The 23,210-nt window shown below is 37.1% G+C and overlaps 2 protein-coding genes across 4 annotated transcripts in view; both read right to left on the reverse strand.

The window, feature by feature from the left end:
* Nucleotides 1-257: 257 nt before the first annotated feature.
* LOC135684977 (carbohydrate sulfotransferase 1-like) lies at nucleotides 258-4,840 on the reverse strand. The gene has a single exon (XM_065200718.2). It carries the CDS (start codon nucleotides 2,760-2,762, stop codon nucleotides 1,428-1,430), a length of 1,335 nt encoding a protein of 444 aa, XP_065056790.1. The 5' UTR covers nucleotides 2,763-4,840; the 3' UTR covers nucleotides 258-1,427.
* A 132-nt stretch (nucleotides 4,841-4,972) lies between these two features.
* LOC135684972 (uncharacterized) overlaps nucleotides 4,973-23,210 on the reverse strand; it is a 33,751-nt gene continuing 15,513 nt past the window's right edge. The window contains exons 1-6 of one of the 3 annotated variants that reach the window (XM_065200705.2): nucleotides 18,777-19,960; nucleotides 11,781-12,040; nucleotides 10,372-10,509; nucleotides 9,337-9,675; nucleotides 8,618-8,929; nucleotides 4,973-6,580 (exon numbers count right to left, since the gene is read on the reverse strand). In XM_065200705.2, the coding sequence (XP_065056777.2) occupies nucleotides 6,272-6,580; nucleotides 8,618-8,929; nucleotides 9,337-9,675; nucleotides 10,372-10,509; nucleotides 11,781-12,040; nucleotides 18,777-18,966 (1,548 nt within the window). In that variant the 5' untranslated portion in view covers nucleotides 18,967-19,960 and the 3' untranslated portion in view covers nucleotides 4,973-6,271. Of the gene's footprint in view, nucleotides 6,581-8,617; nucleotides 8,930-9,336; nucleotides 9,676-10,371; nucleotides 10,510-11,780; nucleotides 12,041-14,340; nucleotides 14,474-18,776; nucleotides 19,961-23,210 lie in introns of those variants that run through there. The other 2 variants (XM_089110972.1, XM_089110971.1) reach the window with 2 other exon arrangements.

The raw sequence follows: 23,210 nt of genomic DNA on the forward strand, positions 1-23,210 counted from the left end.
AAGGGTAACTTTAGATATATTTTACTTTGCCTTTGATAAACGTATCAGAGACCGTGCCTTAACTTTACAGTGCCTAGACATTAAAGTAGAAAAGTATGGTTTCTAGTGTTTAGCCCAACAATAATTACGTATCACATCGATAAATACGCATGACCCCTGCCCCCTGCGAAAAGCTCTCTTAGGATCCATATCCTAGTCTACAAAGAGCTTATTTTTTGCTTTGAGACTGCCTGATTTAATACTAAAATGCCCTAACAGTCATTTCAAGTTTGACCCGGAGGAGGGCTTTAGATCAAATTTTGTCTTCACATCTTTCCCTTACCAACAGATAACTCCCTTCTTATTACAGAGTGTCAGAATTTGTACACCCCGTGAGCATAGACGTTTCAGGGTGCTTGACTATGGGAAGGCTGCTTGAGCGACGATTTGACCCTACATGCAGGTCCCATAAAATAGGCCGTATTTTACTAGGCCTTAAGAAAAACAACATTCTAAGCTTTTGCTTACGATTCAGTATTTTAATGAAACTGACACAAATTCTACAGAATTTTGTTCGTACTACTATTGAGCACATAATGTTTCAACATATTGATCTTTCAAAGATAGTCGCAACTTGCAACGAAAGATATAGGCCCATTACTACCTATTTGCCCTTTTATTCAAGTGACCTGCCTCGTTCAATTTGCGTGGCTAGACTGTCATTAGGTTTTGCCTGGTGCCGAGCGATGCAGACTAATTCTGAAAGAAATCAGCGGGTCAAATTTATTCTAAAAATCTTGATTTTACATCAAATCTTACATTCATAAATTATTACAAATTCATTACGACAAGAAACCAAAGCTTTCTCACCAGTAATAATTATTATCACATAAATATAGAACATCGGCGGTTATATCACTTCATTTATTATTGAGAATATTTATTTCATTAATATGAGCCTCTTTTTAACTTTTGATAATTTCAGTTTAAATCTTGGTAAGAATTTAAGAAGAGTAATTCCCTGCCAAGCCAAAACTGTATGATTATTTAGCGGAAAGTATAATATCCTTGTTCTAGATTATGTTTTACACCTAATATAGGCAATCAAACAGATGATAAATACATACAATAATATTCTATAAAAAGCAATCATATACGCGGTCGCTATTATTAGTTATAAAGAAAGTTGAACTTAAAGGATTCTCGCAAAGAATGGGATATTCAAGATAAGGAATGCGGGTTATCATCATTTGGCGAGGTCCTGAGTATTTGAACTTTATTAAAATTTACAGTGATCTGTTACTATTTGTATGAAAATTAAAAAAGTCAATGATTGTTGATATTTTTTAAGGATCTGCATGCGTATTTGTTACTCTTTGCCTTGTTAGCTTGTTAGGAAGTTGGTGTTGTTCACTTTTGTAAACATAACATGAATAGCTAGGACCAGCTTAATCTACTAAAGAGAAGCTCAACGTAGTTAATTCCTCTTCATCATCGACAATTTTATACCCCAGGAGATTCATGACTTCGTAACATTCGGTTTCGATCACCCTCACAATAGAATATTGCATCTGCACGCGCCAGTTTTGAACTGACCCTGTGAGGTTCTTAGCGTAGAATTCCTCGATTGATCCTGAAGTTGAAGAGCTGTACTGTGGAGGTTTAGTTGTTGTCCCGTAAGCTAACTTATCGAGCCACATTCGAACTTGTGGGGCTACCGGGACACCGACAAATTTATAAACAAGTTCCGTTATCTGATGGGGATTTGTGCCTAAGTCCTCGTAACGCAGCAATGTATACTTGCCTTGCAGCCAAGAGGGCGCAGTAATAGCATACTTTATGTTTCTCAGCATTTGAGAACACAGTGACCTTGAGAATTCCTTCACGGCGGCCGCAGTATGGTTGCCAGTAGAGTTATCGCTACTCATTAGATGAGTGTAGACAATTGCACGAGGATCACGAACAAGATGCACTACTTTCAGAGAGTATTCCGCGCTTTCCTTGTCCATAAGATAAGAGAGTTTGTGTACATCGTTAAATTGGATTGTTTTTGTAACTGTGTGTTGATGCAATCTGCAAATTGCCGAAGTAGTCTTTGGTTTCAACGGTGTGCACATCCTTATGTTGTACCAAGGATAGTCGTGGTTTCCAGGGCATAACGGTGGCACAGATAAGGCTCTGCTTGCTAGACGGCTTCGCAAAGAGCTGTACTGGAACGACATATAGTTTGTAAAGTATGTTAGTTCGTCAAATTTACAGTGAAAGATTCCATCGAGCAAATGTGTGACCATGGCATCATAAACATCTGGGGGCCTGTTGTCTCTGTAATAGTCAAGTGAGCGCAAAGGCTCGTAAAGGTAAAAAACCTGGGGGTTTTGGTTAAACAGCTCACCGAGGAGAGAGCTTCCACAATGTTCCCCGGATAAAATCAATATGTTTTGTCTCATCTTGCTTCCGTGTTGGCTCATCCACGAGTTGAACTCCAGCATTTTGTTTAGTCTTTCATACATCGAGACTTTTTGTCGTAAATCACTGAGCTCCTTTTCCAAAGATGTGCAGTTAGGGCAGAGCAACTCATTTCTCAAGCAATTTGGGCCTCTGCATTCCAAATCTGCCAGTTCCTTGCTTTTAGACTGATCATTTTCTGGAACCTGATCACACAGTGAAGAATCTGTGTTGAATCTCGGCCTTGATCCACTGAGGAACAGAATTATGAACATAGCCAAAAGCAAAGCGACACATAGAGCAGTTTCTCTTGGCCTTCCAAGCGTTTCCAGTACCATGTCTTCATAACAGGCCACTGAGCGTCAAATGTTAGGCTTTCTCAAATTATCGAAATTTCTTCAGGCGCCCTTCTAATGTAAATTTATTTGAAATATTAGAGAGTCTTTCGATCCATCGTATAATTTAACAATAGAATACATGTAGTGATCTATGACTCCGGTGTAAAAAACTCCGAAACAGAATACTCGGTTATCGATACTCAACTCTGTTTTCGATGCTTGAAAATCACATTTATGAAAGTAACCTTAAACGAAGAAGCCACTGATTACATTACCAACGTTGTTCAAGCGTACATTTCCTTGGAGATGCTCGAGCATGACCTCGGAGGCATCTGAAAATGTTGGAGAGTCAAACCTGCTTGATCATTCATATACACACACAGGTACCGACTGATAGCCGCTAGGGCAGTTTGAAACTACCACTCTCAACAAAAACCAATCAGAACAAGCCATTACCCGAATTGACCAATCAGAGCTCAATGCATTGATGTTTGACGGTATGATATCAACTTTGTTTATTGGCAAGCTAATGGTTTAGGACTCACTATTTTATCGAGGCAGTGCAGTGACCTTTTCAATTAGCTGAAAAACTAAGCATTGACTTCGAGGGTATTATGGGAATGTCCAAGGTCTGCTAGGGTCGCAGCAGCAACAATAAACTTTCCAGTTGACCATCAAAAAACTGTATTTGTTTCACTAGTTTGAAAATGAAAAATTATCTATCATTATTCAAAAAGCTTAGACAATAGGTGAATGGTGGGCTTTCAATTGGCCTAGGTAGACTTACACAGAAGAAAACTGTATAAACAAGGCATAATCAACAAAAACACGATAAGCCCTAACTCTACTGAGGAACTTTCGGATGATTCAAAGTTCTCATAATTATAATTGTATGGCAGACAATGAATTTGAGCAGGGATACATTGCTTATCTCCATATGCTTATTTCATTCACTGCGAAGGAGCAGGCGGGTCTATTTCCCAGAATATCTTTGCACTGCAATATGATATCTTTGCACTGAAATATTTTGCATAGACGGGCAATTAATGTATATTCAACACCTAATTGACTCAATTTCATGAAATAACTGACCCGAGATACCCAGAAAGTGATCTTAAAATGAATCTAAATTTGTTCTTACAAAGGTTGGGTCACTAGATAATAATGTTCGTTCAAGCATGTGCACATAGACTGTCAACATTTAATTTGTTGTATACTTGCCTAATCGAGACCAATTACTGCGCGTGACATCAGTAACACTTATTATAATACACTGGGCACCAATGATTTGAGCCTGGGTTGCCAGAACGAGGTAAGAGCAAGGGCTATCTGATAGCTAGAGGGATAATGATACCAATGGGATTGTGAGCAACGCGATGACTGGGAAATAGCACGCCAACACTATTATGTAATAAGAAATAATAATTTACCAAATTTCAAATGAACTAGAATCAACGAGACGATGATGTCTGGCCTATTTAGATAATTCAAAGAAACGTTTTGCACGTGAAATGGCAGAAATGTTAAATTTTTGTCACGCACCTGAAGGTGCAAAACCTTGCTTCCTTCCCATTTACTTTTTGTAGATTGTGATTTGCTTCTGATAAACTGTCGCCGGGCCAACGCTTTTACTTAAACTGAATATAAATTGATTCACCACCATCTTTCCTGGCATAGAAGTGTTTTAAAAAGCGATAAAGATATTCATTTTATGATTTTCATCCTAAAGATTTTCATCATCAAAAGATTATCGATAACATGCATTTATGAATTGAAGGAGTCACTTTATTTGGTTTTTAATGAAATAGATGAGTTGGAACTGAGAAAGCAAGTCAAGTTGCATCGGGCATTTTCAGCAAAATAGAATGTCCACAAGTTGAGCAACATTTAACAACTCCGGGTAGTAATGTAACAACTATTAAACCTCCTGTAAACGTAACTACAATGAAGAAGCACACCTACGGTTACAAATAAGCAAATCAGAATTCAGGATCAATCAATTTACTAAAATCATTTGAATCTACCATGCAAATGAACAAATAATGTGATATAGCAAATGGGGTTTTTGAGAAAAGCCAAAACAAAGCATGCTTCGCGAAACCCTGGGTACCAGAATCATTCGTACCTAGGGAATGCAACAGCATGGTGGCCATAGAAATTATAGCAATAGAGAGAGGTGGCAGAAACTGAAGCAATGATACGAAAGCAAGCACTTGAAAACGTTTTGTAATTTAGAATTAAAGGTATAATGTAGAATGTTAACACTACCATTAGTTAGGCAATACTAAATAAACATTTGCTAACGAAAATAAAAATCTGCATTTTATATCACTGAAAGATCTCAGTTTGTTATAGGTGTATACGTTGGTTGACGATGTGGTGGCATGAAAATAATGTGAAAATGTGATGGGTTTAAAGATTCAATTCCTATATGCCATAATAATGTGAAAATGTGATGGGTTTAAAGATTCAATTCCTATATGCCATAATAATGTGAAAATGTGATGGGTTTTAAGATTCAATTCCTATATGCTATAATAATGGTTGTTTAAAAAGTAAACATTAAAAATTTTGTGAAATCGTATATTATTTACACAAACACTTTTGACTTCAATACAAATACCATATAGTTTTTTGTGGTACCTTGACCAAAGCGTGTAACTTTCAAAATACCCATAGATTAGCCTCAGTGTAGCAACTGCTTAAAGATTTGTTGCTTTCTTCACTGTTTAATGACGTGGCCAGATGGGAACTAGGGACAATATCTGAAAACAATCGTTATTTCATTCCTGACCTTGAATGACAGATCCCTTACTCAAACTGACAATTGTAACACAAAACCCTTTGAACCCCTCTCTTTTAAAACCCTGGATACACCTGTCGTATCAGATTTATATTCATATATCTATTCCTGTTCACAACCAAGTAAATTACCATCTTAAATACTTAATAAATGAGAAAAAGAAAGATATCCTCAAATTCTATGTATTTTGTCACTGAGATGTGAAGGTCAAAAAAAGTTGAACATTGATATGGTAAGCTTATTGCCTTACAGTGCAATTAAATAGTGTAAAACGGTGCCACAGTCTATTTTGACTGACGATAGATAACGATAACTTGCATAAATTAAACTATGTTATCGAGCTTAGGCTATTGAGTATAATCATCTTGCTTGAAGTTTCATTACATTATTTCGGCTGAGCTTCCAGTAAATTCCAATAATTGCACTGCAGGTCGCTTCTAGATAGAAAAAGCTTCCAAAAATATGGCACTTAGCTGATTAGTGGCTTTTCAAAGAAGTACAAACAACATGGAAATCTAAATCTGAGAAAGTAAAGTTGCTGACAATGAAAAACGTCTGTCTACACAAGTAGTGATTAAAATAAAATGATTAACAAATCATACTTGAACAAATCAACACTCGATGAACACGGCACTCTAACATTTCTACAGCTTAATTTCGCTTGATCAAACGGCGCGCACATATTATTTTCGACAAAAAGGTTAAATCACAACTTTGATTTCAAGATAGGCATGGCTGGGGTCACAAATACCTCGGGTGAGAAAGTACCGTGGAAACCATACGGAACATGGTGCTTCAAATTGATTTTTGCAATACAACCCTTATGGACATTCTTGGCATCCAGCACACAGAAACTGGTCAGATGCTTACCAGGATGGTAGAGCTGCACCAAGACATAACCATCATCTTCGTCACCATGATCACGACCGTTGTATCCAAATCGGGGAACGAACGTCGGCTCGCCAATTATGCCTTCTGAATACCAAACTTGCCTAATCTCGCCAAGGGCATCGAACTGAAATGAATCATAAACATCGTGAAAAAAACTCATATCTCAGTAACCAAAAGTATTTAGGCACAATAAGTATATCATAATCAATAATTACACTGTTGTAACAACACATTAACCGATAAGATGCAACAGTATTCATTACCAGGGGCGAAACTTCACTATTTTCATTAGGGGGTATGATGCTTCGATGCCCGACGAAAGGGCGTGTCATGCTTGATGGAAGGGCGTGTCATGCCTGAACATAATTTTTAGGGCACATCGCTTCAAGGGTTGAAATCAGCGGGGACCCCGATAAGAGGGTCACTAAGTTTGTTAGGCCCTCAGGCTCAGGCTGTATTTCAAAGTCAAAAATGCCCCTAGGTTTTCTGGTGTTGGCTATAAACAATTGTTTCCGAAAAGCGAGCATTTGTAAGGCCTGGCTTTTCTATAAAAGAAAAATAGTCTTCACTTTCTAAATCCTCCTAGCTATAAAGAGAGCAATTAAAAAAAGAGATTGAAGTAGAGTCTCGATTTGATCACAGTAGAACAACTAACACAGCTTGGAAATTTTGGAATTTAGAAGCAGACTACAATGTTTTAACAAAAGCAGTAATCCCATTAAGGAGCATAAGTTTTATTTTCTGAGTTTGATTTTCAACTTTCGGTTGCTCCGTAAGGAAATTAAACATTTCTAGACACCCAAGCACAAAGCAAGTATCTCTGAATTGACAACAACAAAATCCCTCAAGCTTATGCAAAGAAAACATTCTCTACTGGAAATATTTCACAGGTATACCTATCATCAAAGCTCAATTTTCGTGTTTTCGTAATTATGGATAATTTTCAGAAATAGAAGAAACTCGAATTTTTTTTGAAACTCTTATCTTATCTACAATTCCTTGATAAATGTTCTATTATTTCCCGCTTGAACTTTCGGCTTAAAACTTTTTGTTACTTGTAACAGCTTTTAAATTTTATTTAGTAAAACGGCCTTTTTGGCGAAGGGTGCAATACTTTCGGACTGTAAGTGTGAAACCTTTTTCGTGGCAGTTTTTGGAGAATTTCGGGGGACATAACTCCTCAAAAATGTATAATGAAAGTTTCATACATTTGGAAAAAAAATGTTGCTTAATTTTTCTCAACGACGTATTCCGAGATGGCATATCCTTCATTCTTTGATTTATTATGCTTCAAAAATGGTCAGTGTTCCATGGGCTGCGACGCAGGATGGAAAGGAGACGGGGGTGGTCAAGGGAAAATTTAGCAATCATAACAAAAGATTTTGAAAAAAGCTATATTGTTTTGCAAAAAAGTGGGGGGGGGGCATGCCCTGTGTTCATTTCCTTCTTGCATCAGACACATTTTTCTCTCCGTCTATACTTTCGCTGTCGATCAATACTTCAGATTCTACTTCCTCATCTCGAGGCGAAGATAATTATGTGCATGTCAAGCTCGAGGCGAAAGATGGATATGTAATTATGTTGCTGTTGCTTGCCTCGTTTCTGTTTTGTTTTCCCAGCTGGGCGGAGATTGATAAAAGATGAGGTAAGGCCTCCTCCAGGCCTTACCTCATCCTCCAGCCAGGCCTTCAAACGTTTTGAATAAATTGGTAATACAAACAACATATTTCCTCTCTCCCCTCCTCTCTCTAGAAATAGTTTTCTTCTTTTCGTTCATTTTGTATCTTTAAATTGTAGTCAATTTAGTTTCATATGTTGAATGTAAATTACCACAGGGTTGCTATGTATTCCCATGCTCTTTGTGGTATCGTCTGGTAAATTTGTGTATGTTTTTGTAAAAATTTTATGTGAATATAAAAAAAGAAGATGAAGTAAAAAAACCATTAATTCAAAAACCAAGCTGGGGCAAAAAGTAGCAATAAATTGCGACCTAAACAAAATTTCCAGATTTGCAGGCAGCCATGAATTTGTCCGACAAAATCTGCTTTTTTGAAGATTGGGGAGGGGGTGCAACCCCCGCCAGTAGTTTCGCCCCTGCAATCATTACCTCTCGACACAAACCTAAGAAAATCGAACTGGATAGAAGCGAAATGTTTCCTACCTTGATGACATCTCTGTATGGGATATTCTCCCCTGGTCGATCATTTGCCATTAGATAATTGTACCGTGTTCCTGACAGTCCTTGCCTGTATGGATGGGTTGTTGGAAACTCAACAGAAGCATCATCTTTGATTTCATGTTTACATGTCTTGCTGTTTAAATCTATGACAAAATTTGTGACTTTCCCAGGTGCAACACTGGTATTGCTTAGCCACACCTCGCTATCAAAGTCCATATTGAATTTTGGACCCAAACATGGAGCTGTAAATTTCAATAAATGGCCTTCTTGCTCGGCTGTTCCAAAATGAAAAATCTGCCAGGATTGAAATAAAGAGACATTCATATATAATTCTCTTACTCTTAACAGCATAACTGCGGCAGTGATATATTCAGGTAACCATGTCCTACATGATTAAAAAGCCAACAATGGACATGGAATAAACAAGAAAACAAGCAGGATAATAAAAAATTGCTAAATGTATTGAAAATGCAACATATTGGAGGAATATCAAGCACTCTTTAATGAGATACACTGAAGATATTTTCGACAAATCGCGACCAGAATAATGATTTCTCATTTGGTACAATCCCATAATGATTCTCGATACTTGTGACAGGAACCTCAATAAATGTGAGTAGTGCTACGAACGATGAATAAATACTTGTTGTAGAGTGACAAGAAACATATATTAAGGTTTATAAGCATAAATAACGCCGTACATGAAATGTTCCGGTATCAACTGTTACAATCTGATCACTTTTTGCTGGATCTCGTGGAATAATGACGAATTTTGAAGGAAGATCTTTATGGTGTTCCATCGCTTCCCCAGGTGAAGTCCATCCTGCTGCAATTTTGAGCGACAGCCATGTAGTTACCTTGACAAACGGAGTGATATGGACAATGTAGTACTCGGGCAAAAGAGCAAAGTCGTGCATGTAATTTAGTCCTTCTATTAAGCGTCTTTGTTTTTGGTGCAACGACCAGTCCTCGTTGAACTCGAAAACATCCAGGCATGGTGATCGTCGAAATCCAGGGCGTTGGCTGAAGCATACAAGACGCTGCAAGTCAAAGAATTGTAAGAAAGATTAGAAGAGAAGCACGGAGTTAAGTTACCACCAACATGATGAGCGTTAACTCCACAGAGAGATTAGATATTCAAATGAGGATTCTGGTTGGGAGCAGGCCTTTTCAACAAAGATAAAGGGGACAATTTCCGTTTTTCTTGACCATGCACCATTTTCCAATTTTCCTTCTGTGATAAAGGATAATATTTCAAAATACCGACCGGTGGTAAGCTGCTACAAAATAGAAGCTAGGGGGGGGGGGAGGTTACTGAGGAAGATCCAAAGCAGAGCAATTCTTAGAGCACGCGCCTTGAATGGCCTTATTGTTAATTATTCCATTGCAACATGGAATAATTAACATGGAACAATGTGCTTTCTTCCATTGATCAATATCAAAATCAATATCACATGACCTACCTCTCTACCCAATTGTAGAAGAACTCGGGGGACCACTACTGGACAAAAGTGGGATAATTTCCCCCTAAACCCCCTTGTCAATAGAAAGCTTAAAAGCACAATAACTTTTTGCTACAAAAGTTTTTGTCTATAAAACTTGGGTCACTTCCCTCTTCCCCTTTTCATTTCCCTCTGCATGACAAGCAAATTGTGAAGAACAGGATAAGAAAAGGTCCTTGGAAAAGGGGGCAAAAATTCTTTCACAAAGAATAAATCATTGTTGCAATGTACCACCTTATTAACTGCGTCAATTTTGAAATGTGCACCAAGGCATCCAAGAGACAGATTTCCATTCAAGTTGTCTGGTCCAAGTGTTTCTAAATTGCGTGGATCAAGGCAGTACGGCAGTGATGTTTCATAAAGAGACAGAAGCTGCAAGAAGAGAAACTTAAGTTATCATTAAGAAGAGAAACAGAAACTGTAATATTTTATAGATATGCTATTGGGAAAATGACTGAATATCTTTGAAAGTATTTTCTAACAAAAAACTGCCAATCTTATAATAAAAGCCAGTGAAAAATATTCTGCTCGGTTCACTCGCCGGGGACCCTCGCCTGTACGTCTACAGAATGTTTTACAATTTCCCCTCGTCTTAGGGTTTATATAGGAAAGTCCTTCATATACTTTAGACATTCCAGATAGAATAGAAACTAATATGCTTTAATCCTTAAAAAACTGGATTCTGAAATGCTTGTCGGGCATTTTGCAGATTTTTCTCCAAGGAAAACAGACTTGTTTGAAAATTTCGAGTACTGTTTATTATTTTTAGACATTTGCTTACAACTTTTGAAAATCAGTTTTTACACGTAGAGCCTCCAGTTTTTACACGTAGAGCCTTATTCAATTCAGAATATTAACATTAATTTTTCCTTTGGGTGAAACCCCCAAACCCCCTGCCCCCAATCTCTTTCTGCTCCAATTTTCCAACCCTAGTATGCCACTGCTCCTACATGCCTATACAAGCCAAATTTAAAAACAGCAAAACCAACTGTAATAATATTAAATGATAAACAGTTGCGGCTACAAGCTTTATGCTTCTGCTGCAAAAAGCTGTAGTGAATCCCTGTCAAAACCTAAGTGCTTTTCTGATAGTATCACCAACCTAACCATAAAGCCATATGGGTCAGACAATTTGCAAAGAGAGGAGAATTTGAAGGAGGGGAAAAAGTTTAGATTTAGAAGTTTAGATAACATATCAACATTAGAGATGAAATAAAAAATTCTTCTGACATATTCAGAAATTCTTGTGCTATATTCAGCTTTAAAAACTTTTGTCTCAAAAATGTAACATTTATATAATGAATAGAAAACCAAGTTAAAATTCTGACAAGATTTGAAGCTTTTTGACAAAATAGCAGTTTCTGACCCCCTCTATCTAAGCCATTGGGTCAGGCAGTATTTGATGAAGCTACCAGTAGGATGGTTTTGGGGTGCTTCAACTTTAAAAATTATAGGGTAAACAGAGGTTAAAGGTACCAATATATTGAAAAACAGAAAAAACGACACTAAAGATTGAACTCTGATAAAGTTGCCCTTACGGTAATAAATATTGTTATCCCTTCGAGCAAATATTAATTAAATTATATTTTTTTTCTACATCAAACAAAATGTTTTAAAAGAAAATGCAAATGTAAACCATCTACCTTTCCACCCCAGTAAAAAACATTGGTATTTGATGGATTACGAAGCTGTAAATTCAAACTCTTTCCAGTAACCATGGAAGACAGAGCCTTCAAACTGTCACCAACGAGTCTTTTATTTCTAGTTCCCATTTGTCCTGCATACAAAAACTTTTTCTTTGCATTTTCCTCCAGTCTATGCTTTGATAAAACATACTTTGATTGGAAATGCACTTGACCATCAATAAATGTCAAGGAGCAAACCATACCATCACCATCAATGGCTGGAGAACAAATGCTTGTGTATATATTCAAATTTTAAACATATTCTCAATATATAATTTCAAATATATTCGCAAAACAAAACTTTAAATATATTCTCAATACAAAACAGCTGAGTTAGAAACCATGCTTGGAAATGAAATCATATTGTAACCTTTCTAAGGCACATCCTAAATGACACAACATGTTCACAGCACAAAGGCTCAAGCAAAAAGCATTCAGTCCATTGACTGAAAAGTTCCTGAATGTCCTCAAAATTATAGATCACAGTATCAGATATAACTATTACTTTAAACACCAACAAAACCGATTAGGAAACATGCAAATTGTATAAAAAAGAAGTGACACCAAGGCAAGATAAGTTGGAAAAAACTATGCAATTATTCTTGTTTCTGGCCTATAAGCAGTGGTGGCACTAGAAATTCTCTGACAGAGGGGCTTGACCTTCCAATAGGGAGGCTAGGCAATCAGAGTAAAAACATGGAATCCAAGACACACAAACATTGAGATTGTGACAGAATATGAATTCAACAAACAAGAAAGAGCAGCTCTTTAGAGCTGGGATATTATTTTATGTGGGGGACTCGCCTTTTTAACAAAATAACTATTCTCGTCATTCACACATCCAACTCTGGGCTTTGGTTCTCACTGGCTTCAGTTTGCCATTTAACAGTTAAAACATTAACATGCCAATGAATGAAGAGGATCAAATCGAAATGAAAAGAAAAACAATCAAATATACCATCGACTATCATTGATTTTTAATATGCCACTGCCGAGTTTGCCGAGTAAACCCCAAAAAATGCTGAATCTGCCAAGTTAAGAAAAGATTCAGAACTCTTCAGGGTGGAGGGGGTGTCACCAATGGAGGAGGGTGAAAGGGGTGCCCTGCAGACCTCAAAGCAAAAGGTTTGTCTATAGGTTACTAGTAAAAGCTTTACCAGTGTACATTTGTCTTTACCAAGGACAAACTTCTAAGCAATAAAAACAAACTTGAAACTTCATTGCCTATGAAATATCTATTTTTCTATATGAGCGTAAATTAAGTGTCAAATTTGGTTTTCCTTTGTAATAAAAGCTTCTATCTCACGGCATATGATTTTTGGTGCATTATATGGGCAGTGCAAGGAAATTGGGCCCGGGGGCTAATAATAAAGTTTAGTGAGGCAGGAGGACCCACCATGGTAAGGGCCGACGTGAAAGAAAATTTTTTGAAATTACACCTTGAAAGTATCAAGTAGGGCTAAAAAGTATCTCCCAGACTGAAATTTATCTTGACCAAAGTGTGGGCCTTTAGCCCCCTAGCCCCCCAGTGGGGCCGTGCCTGTCATGAAAATAATTTACAGCTTAAATTAATTTGTGTTGACACAACCGTGACCTCGTAAATATATGCATCAATCATATTTGCATCTATTGGCTATGACTCTCTGTAAGAAATACTTTTATGCGTTTCTGTTTCAAAGTTCATACTTAAATGCCATACTTTGAAAGTTCAACTGCACAGAAATGTTAATACGTTACAACTGTTACAAAAAAGTTATAGGCAGAGTACAAAAACTGCTTATTTTGCCTGACAACAATCCTTAATGTGCCGACGGACTGAAAGTTGGGGAGGTACCGCCCTCAAACACCAGTCTGCAGAGTGTGGCTGACGCACGCGCGAGGTCAGGATAGTGCTGCACGCCAAAATTTTCGGATTGAACACCAAATTTACTATAGTGCTATTAAAAAAACTTAGATTTGCACGCAAAATGATTAATAAAGAAAGGTTTGTACGCAGAAAACATGGCGTGAATGAGTACTGCACGCGCGAGATCTCGTCGAGAACTGCCATACTCTGCAGACAGGCTCAAACAACCCCCCCCCCCCTTTGGCGACGCCCCTTGATTTCTGGTCTGCCAGAGATCTCACATATAAAAACGAATAAAACGAGCCAGGGTGGTGTGGAACCGCAGAAAATAGACAAGCGGTAAAATAGGAGCATCCGGTCTCGGGCAGAAAATAGACAAGTCCCTAAAACCTCAATTTTTTTTAAATAATCATTTATTATGTTATTTTAAAGAGCTTAATCGCATTAGATAACGCTTTCTACGATTAAGAACAACATTTCAGGCCTTGATAAGTATTCAACAGTTTTAAAAATGAGATTCTCTAATGTTATTACTTGCAGACAAAGTCTTATCGTAAAGTAAAACAACCCTGTCATTTTATGTCAGAATGATAAATCAATCTTTTTCTAGTTATACTTGATTGAATTTAACAATAAACGTTCTTTATTTATAAAAAGCAAGCTAAAACAAACCTTCCTTTGGCAGGCCCCCGTTCGCCGCTATTGTCATCCCTCTCAAGGATCTGAATTACCGCGCGGTACAAGATAGTTAATGATAACCAAACATTGTATCATTAAATCAACATTAAAGGCAAAATATTCAAATATTGCCACCCTAGCAACAGTTTGAAGCTAATCGTGCTTCCATTCGTCCGTGCTTGCATTTCCCCCGAAGAAATGCGTAGATTTTAGCACGGATCTCTGTGGCTCCGAGCAGGCAGAAAATGGACAAGCCGGCTCCGACTTTTAACACAAAAAGTTATTTGCAGATTTTCTTCTCACCTCGCTGTGATTTCCATTCTAATCGAGTTTTTGAGCAATTATTTGCAACATTTACGTCTAGAACAACCTTTTTATTTATTTCAAACAAAATATTGCCATGTTTTCTTTCACTGTTAAGATAGGCATGTAGCGAGTGATAAGATAGGCAGATAGCAGACGAGAAAACTACAATATATGTTTTATTATACTACAATATCATTATTATGCTAATTTTGTATTATACTGTTACGTCTTATTTACAATTATATTTCAGCTGCTAATTCTAACATTAGAGGACATCTTTGAAGACTTTACAGCTATGTAAAGCTTATAAATGTAATTTTTGTCTCTTTCGTTTGCTTTTAGACGGCTCTTAGTTTTTGCTACAATTACAGCATTTCCAATTCTCTTCTTTAAAAAGAACTGTTTCGCAACGATTGTGAAACCATGAATCGCAAACACAACATTCAGTCATAGGTTCCTTGGTGTAGGGCATATTACAGTGGCAGTTAAGTCGTACATTTATTTCGAATAGGGCTTTTGGAATTGGTCCCAGAGATGAACTTATAGATACATTGTCGAAAGACTCATTTTCTAAACTTTCTAATAAGAGCCTTCTTAATCGTTGGTACTGAAAATGTATCCTTCTAGGATCTAGTTTTCTACACAGACAAAGTGCATGAAAAATAGCGGCAACGCCCGTCTGTGCCATCTTATTAACTTTCGTTACTTTAACAACGTTGATCTGAAATTGCTTTGAGGTTGTCCAAAGGAGTTTGGCAGCAAAAACTTCAAGGGACACATGATAACGCACTTCTCTTTTTTCATGTACATAATACGACCTTGTTGAAGAATCATAAAGATCAACAGAACCTTCTATCGAAAAAACATTTGACAACACCGCCCATGTAGTCTGTCCAGTTCTACTTTGCTTTAAAGGTACTATTTGAATGAATAGGCGACCATCCCCAACACAATCTGACAACCTAGATACGCTGTCTAGTCCGTAAAACTCTGAAAATTCCGAATGCATTAAAGTTGAAGCAGCATTTACAATTGTTATTGTTAAAGACCCTCGCATTTCCAATAAAGCTTTCTCGTGATACCCCAGCTTCAAGTTTTGAACCCAATACTCGCTTTGGTCACTAGTGTTGTCACTTCTGAGGTTATTAAGATTATTTTTTTCCACGCAATAATCAATTTTTGGTGGTAATGATGTTGATAAGGCAGAGAAGCATGAAAATGATTTCGATACCTTTTCTGTTTCTGGATGTCTCAAAATACTAACAGTAGGGTCGCAAACTCCTGGTGACAAAATCGAGGCCCCCGAATCTGAGTTCGTGTCGATACAATTTTGGTCATCAATCGACAACGAACGGTACACCGTTCTTTTATCACACAACGTAGAATTTTTCGACTGCAAAGAAATTAGGGCATGGTGCTCACAGAATGCATTCTGTGCATTCTCAGGTGCTATGTCCATAGAATGGATACTGTTCATAGTTCTTTCGGTCTGCATGAACGACCAGCTACTGGCATTGTCAACATCATCAGTGAAGTTGTGTCCAAAGGTTGCCCTTCCTAGGGAGTCCAAATTTAGAACCAAATTTGTTTCATCTCCTTTTCTTTCGGCGAAAGTATGATTCAATTTTTCGTTATGCAAATCTATTATTGATTTAAAAAGAAATATATGGTTTGTTGGGTCATCTGATTAAGAAAGTGCTTATTTCTATTGAAAACATTATGTAATTGCTCAACAACTTCACTGTTGATCTTGCCACGAAGTTCTCTTACACATCCTATCCGCCTCAGGGCTTCGACTTCCTTATTTGTATTGGATTCGTGGAATCTATCAAAAAGGGCTAAATGAATGTTACTTTTGGTCACTGGGTGCCCCTCAGACCCATCAACATCTTCACTAGCCTCGTTCCGATCTAACCATGGAAAGGATATTTCTAAATGCCCATTTAAAGCAAGACGAACATTTTCTTGTGATGGTTCGGCAACCCTTCCTTCGTTTGGGAAAAAGAAATCGGTCTCGAAATTGTTTCCATGTGATGCAATTATATGCGCCATGTCGCAAATAAAAATATTGGGTTTGAATTTCAGACTCCTTAAAACGTCAATATAGTCTCTCGGACTCTCAGCTCTAAGGAGGAACTTTATCGCGTAAATTACGCCATGTTTGCAAGCCATTGTTAGCCAGCCTCCTGAAAACCCAAATCATTGTTTAAAAATTTTATTAAAGCCTCCTTTATCTTTCCCAAGAGCAGTTTTAATTCTGTTAATTATATCAAACTTCGATCCAATGGCGCTTACATTTGCCTCACGTGCTAATTTTCTTATATCTGGAAGCTTACTTTCACAAATATGCCCAAGTAATCGTTCTTCCGACAGTTCTCGACAATCTGACTCAGGTTCACCGTTGTCTCTACGAATTTTTCTATGTTCACTATTAACGACGAAATGACCAGACCGAGTATCGGCTCCAATGTAGGGGGCCCAAAATGATTATTTCGGTTCCATTAACAGCCCTTTAAAGCTTCTGCCAATAAGCCCTCTACTCAATATGTCTTTACCTTCGTTTTCCCAAAAGTCCACACAGTTCACATAATCATCTTCACTTTCATCTGGTAGATTTTCATTTGAAGCTTTATACTTAAAAGCCACTTTTCGGTTCAAATCACCTACCAGTATAGTAGGGTAGTATCCACACCTTATGCAGAAAAACTCGTATTGTCTTTGACTAAGCGATTCAAAATGAATATATGCTTTTTTGACTTTGCTCGAGTCTACGCGAGAATCAAAAATTCCTTGTATCGCATCACAGAATGAGGCAAAAAGTCGGAGCCGTGCTAGAAAATATGGCAATATTTTGTTTGAAATAAATAAAAAGGTTGTTCTAGACGTAAATGTTGCAAAGAATTGCTTAAAAACTCGATTAGAATGGAAATCACAGCGAGGTGAGAAGAAAATCTGCAAATAACTTTTTGTGTTAAAAGTCGGAGCCGACTTGTCCATTTTCTGCCTGCTCGGAGCCACGGAGATCCGTGCTAAAATCTACGCATTTCTTCGGGGGAAATGCAAGCACGGACGAATGGAAGCACGATTAGCTTCAAACTGTTGCTAGGGTGGCAATATTTGAATATTTTGCCTTTAATGTTGATTTAATGATACAATGTTTGGTTATCACTAACTATCTTGTACCGCGCGGTAATTCAGATCCTTGAGAGGGATGACAATAGCGGCGAACGGAGGCCTGCCAAAGGAAGGTTTGTTTTCGTTTGCTTTTTATAAAATATAGAACGTTTATTGTTAAATTCAATCAAGTACAACTAGAAAAAGATTGATTTATCATTCTGACATAAAATCACAGGGTAGTTTTTCGATAAGACTTGTCTGCTAGTAATAACATTAGAGAATCTCATTTTTAAAACTGTTGAATTCCTATCAAGGCCTGAAATGTTGTTCTTAATCGTAAAAAGCGCTATCTAATGCGATTAAGCTCTTTAAAATAACATAATAAATGATTAATAAAAAAAATTGAGGTTTTAGGGACTTGTCTATTTTCTGCCTGAGACCCCGGATTCTCCTATTTTACCGCTTGTCTATTTTCTGCGGCTCCAGGCCACCACTGATGAATAAAACTGATGATTTCATTCAAATTATTCCCTCGCTTTTGGGTTTTTAATAGTTGCACATCATAAGGTAAGCAAAAAGTATTTTATGAGGTCAACGGCGGTGGACTTTGCACTTCTGTACCATCAAAATTACATGATCCGGTCGCCAGACGATTTTCTTGCGTGATAGTTCATCAATGAAAATAAGGAAAATCACGCAATCTGTTTACTGCCTTACCAAATGAACATAAGAATCCCAGCTATACTATAGGGCCGCATTGTCACAAGAAACAATTAGACAACGAGCGCTGCACGCACGACAACAAGTTGTTTACATGCGCCATAAGTAACTTGATCCCTTCTCTGTAACATAAAATCTTATCAAACTAATATCCCCGTAACTCTTTTTCATTGGAAAACTTGTTTAAAGTTGCATCAACTTAATCTTTCAATGGCTTTTAATTTGAATTAACCAATCATTTAATCAAATATAACATCAAAGACAGTAGTCGAGCTTTAGATGCTTACGATGTTTGAGTTTCTTTCCGTAAACTTCACTCAGTCCGGGTCCATTTCGAAAGAAAGTACCATGGAGTTCCTCAGGAACTCGACCTTCAATATCAGCTTGAGGAACCCAATAACAATATTCTATGTTTAAGCTCTCCCATCCTCTTTTACCATCTTCTAACAAGTCCTTCGTCAGTACACCGTGCGCCATTTTGAGCTTGCCTTATTCAAGTGCTGTGTATTTTTGTCGGGTATTTGAAAGAGGCTGTCATAGCTAAGTTGTCAATTTTCCAGGCCTCTCAAAAGGCATTTCCTTATAAAATTTGCTTTAAAAAATGAAAAAAAAAACAAAATTATTTGATAAAAGAGTTCTCATTTTATACAAAAAAAAAAAAATCAAAGCATTCTAGAAAGTTTTTGCAAATCGGAAAGTTCAAGACCTCTAACTTCACTCTGTAGTGACTCTACTCAGGCCTGTTTTTGTTATTTTTTCCCCTTTCATTCATTCCATTGCATTCTCACTCACACCGCAGCATAGGCATCATCTGCGTCAAAATTTGATAAAATAAAATAACGACTTTGTACAAGAAATGAATATTCATAAGTATGTTAATTTGTAAGTAATTTTAGCTCAGTTCAGTTCAGAGTTCAGTTCTGATACAGACAACATACTGTCTCTCTTACTAGCTCCGTATTCTCTGCACATAAAATAAGACTCACTGGGTTTGGAAATGAAACGTTAATCGATGGATGGTTTTATTTTATTAGTGAACGAACGCCATCAAATAAATCCACAACAATGCGCAATTCTCGTTACACTAAAACTTTTCTTTTATCGCTTTGTCAAGTCTCATCGCCTTTATGCGTTTGGAAAATGCAAAGGTGTGACCCGCAACAAAAACAAAGCTCTGAGAATCAGGGGCGGATTTAAGCGAGAAGAATTGGTGTTTGATAAAAATAATGGGATTTTGGTGCCACACCCTTCAGGTCACTGGACAATGATGGGAATGCCCATTTTTAAAATTAGGTCTTTAACTTTTAGATAAAGAGGATAAGAAGATTGATTAAGTTAAATGTTTCAACAGGGCCTCCGACGAAGGGGGGACCATTTTTATGATTCTTACACTTTCGCTTGGCCCCTCTATTTCCAACCTGCGTCGGAGCCCATGTTCAATGACTGTCACACTTCAAGTGCAAAGTTCATGTAAGCATGGGCTCAAGGTTTACATTAGTCCCATTGTATTGTGAATCCATTAGCGCTTGCATAGACTATGGCATCTGTAAATAGATATTTTGTGTATTACGTAGTTGTCGTTTTAGGTTTGAGTAAGGTTACAAAATGGTAAAAAGAGAGTGTGCAAGGTTTTTAGCCATAGGCAGGCCCGTCGGAGCCTGTGAAGTTAAACGCCTGTTTTGTTATTATCTCATTTCATTAGATATCTTGAAGCAACTCCCCTTTTTACACGTTAAAACATTATATGTAGTTATATGAACAAAAGAATAATTAACATAATTAGCATTGTAAGAAAAACGAGATAGATATGAAGACGAGGTTATACAATATAAGAATTATCCTGCTACAAACTGGGGGGCTGGGGGGCCCCAGCCTCCCAATAATTGTCAAACTGTAGTTGTTTGGGAGATGAATCATGCCCGTCTTCCCGACATGCACTAGCCCCCGTTTCGGGGTCATTGCACATGCGCATTATCACTTGAAGCCCTGGCAGGAAGTTCAAGAATTAAGTGGTCGCAGACAGAACAGCTGTGCGGATACTGTTATTAATGCGCATGTGCTATGACCCCGCAACACTGATTGGTTTACTCTAATGTCTCTAATAGACGGGCCCCCCGTGTATTAATTTCAGAAGAATTTGCCCTCCCCCCGGCGCTTACTAGCACCCCCTTCTATTAAATTTTACAAATCAAGTCATTTGATTTTCTTTATTCGTTGTTTTTTTTCGTAGTTTTTTTGTAAAATCTCAACCGTACAAAGGAAACCGATGATTTTTGACTTGGAAGTTAAAGGCTGTAAATTTGATTTATCTTTGTATGATTGCATTTTTTTCTCTAAAACCATAGTCAATGCTAAAACTAAGCAAGAAACTGAAACCAAATTTTTACAGTACATTCTGAAAGGTACTTCAATTTCAAAGGAGGATTGCCGATATGAACACCCCCTTCTATTAGCACTCCCCTTCTATTGAAAATGGGTCGAAATGGACACCCCCTTCTATTAGGCCCCCTTCTATTAGAAACACTTGAGAAAGACGGTATTGTTTCGAAACAAGGGACTGATAGTTTCATCTCCCGAACAAGTAGTATGTGTCCTTTATAACAGTGCACTGAATGAGATGGAAAACAATAGGCAGCCCCTCAATATGAGCTTTGTTCCGACAGCACTGATATGTACTCTGATACTATTGACAGGGCCTTTCGCTAGAACATTTTCATGGGGGGGGGGTGCAAAACCAGTGGTTTACCGACAAAATGGGCGTGGCAACAGATACGGGCGTGGTTCTCAAATGATTATAATTATCATTGATAAAACTCTGATACTATTGAACCAAAAATCGATAACTGGTGTGAAGTAAGAGGTTGCTGTGGGGTAATCTGCGAGAACTGCAGATCAGGGCAGCCATGGTGTGTAAATCATTACAATGGTTTTAGTCAGAATTTCACACGATTATTTGATATTCAACTTTAACACTAGTACTGTATTATCTTAACCTACAATATGGACAGCTTACAGGCAAATGTCTTTCAGATATTGTTGAGTTGATGCTGACGCATGAAATAAACCAGATTCGGGCAATAAATAAGGCTCGTCAATCCTGTCTTTCAAATTTAAGCTGAATTTGGAAAATTATAAGAGGTGGTAATTTTGTAAGGGTTGATATTTCATGAGGGTTGAATTTTGTACCTGTTTATATTTTACAAGAGTCAGTATTTCAGTGTATTCAATTTTCCCAATCATTGTAGGTTTCTTTCTTTTATGAATTGCCATTTGTGAATCATTTATTGTGACTAAATTGTATCTGTTTATAAAGAATTTCAAAATTAGAGATATTGCAAAAAGCACTAGGATTGAAGTTCGTTCACTTCTTCTCATTTTTATATTGTTTTTTAATCCAAATGTCTGCTTCTGTTTCCATTTTAACTGTTTTATTTTTATCTCAATGAATCGGGAAATACTTCAGTTCTTCATAGCATCCTAGGGAACATTATATTGCAAAACTAATTCAATAGTACCTGTAAAATTACCCTTTCTATCAACGATTAGCTCACGAAAATTATGTCCTGTGATTTTGCTTAATTCCAAATTTAAATTTCGATTTACTAGTTTCTTCTGTAACTTTCTTTTTTGTGTTTAAAACGGTGGCTGAACCTTGGAGCCCCTCTACCATCCCCTTTATCTGTTTTTTCATTGGAATGTGGTCACAGGATAGAAAAAATTTATTTCTTTTCTGTGATATGGCCCTACTATAGAAATAGGGACCCTACCCTAAGCTGCCCCAGTCACTGATCAGTGGCCTAGTCAGAGAAAAGAGATTACCAGTGTTCTCACTTTGCTTCGTGTAAATTTCCCTAAACTCGCACGAAAATTTCCTCAGATTTCGGAGAAATTTCTTAGATTTACGAAAACCTGCCTTTGTTATTGTTATCATTAAAACAATTGTTGGCGTAAGTTTAGGTGTCAAATCGAGTCATCAATTAACATTTTTATCCGAATACTTTTGGACGATCAAATTTTTGGACGATCAAACTGTAACTTTATTTGTCCGAAATCTAAGTTTATCCGAAACTTTTTTCGCCAAAGAGTTTTAAATTCTTAGCAATTAAGGAAAAAAGAAATGCATTAAAAAATACTCTTTCATTGACTAATTCTCTATACAAACATTAATACTATAGTTTGGAATAAAACATGATGCAACAACTTCATTGATACATATAATTCTTGGTTATAACTTTTTGTGGTTCAGATTCGTAGCTTCATATTAAGTCATCAATAGCAGTAGATTGTTCTGATCAAGGATTTCTCGATCAGTGCCGCCTTCATCAATTCTGAAACTGACATTTTTCTCTCATATAGCTCTTTAAAAGTTAAATACTTTTAAATAACAATCAATGTAAGTAAATTGTACCAGGAAAATTTTTTAAAATAATTAACGACGTTTCGAGCATAGCCCGTTAACAAGTAAATTAGAAAAGCGATGATAGAACTAAAAAACATTAAAGGAATATGGAATTTGACGAATGGAATAGGAAGACGGATGTAAGAGCATGGAAAAGAAATATATGGAAAAAGCTAATAAAAATAAATATATATAAACATATACGAAAATACAGAATTTATGTATATGTATAATATGCACACTAATATGAAGAAAAGAAAAAACAAAGAAAAAGGAGGGGGGGGGGGGGGTTATTGAAGATACGTAAACTGTTTATTAAGTC

The sequence above is a fragment of the Rhopilema esculentum genome, chromosome 10, assembly GCF_057945365.1.
Source record: "Rhopilema esculentum isolate cy_ngs chromosome 10, ASM5794536v1, whole genome shotgun sequence".
Taxonomy (NCBI): Eukaryota; Metazoa; Cnidaria; class Scyphozoa; order Rhizostomeae; family Rhizostomatidae; genus Rhopilema; species Rhopilema esculentum.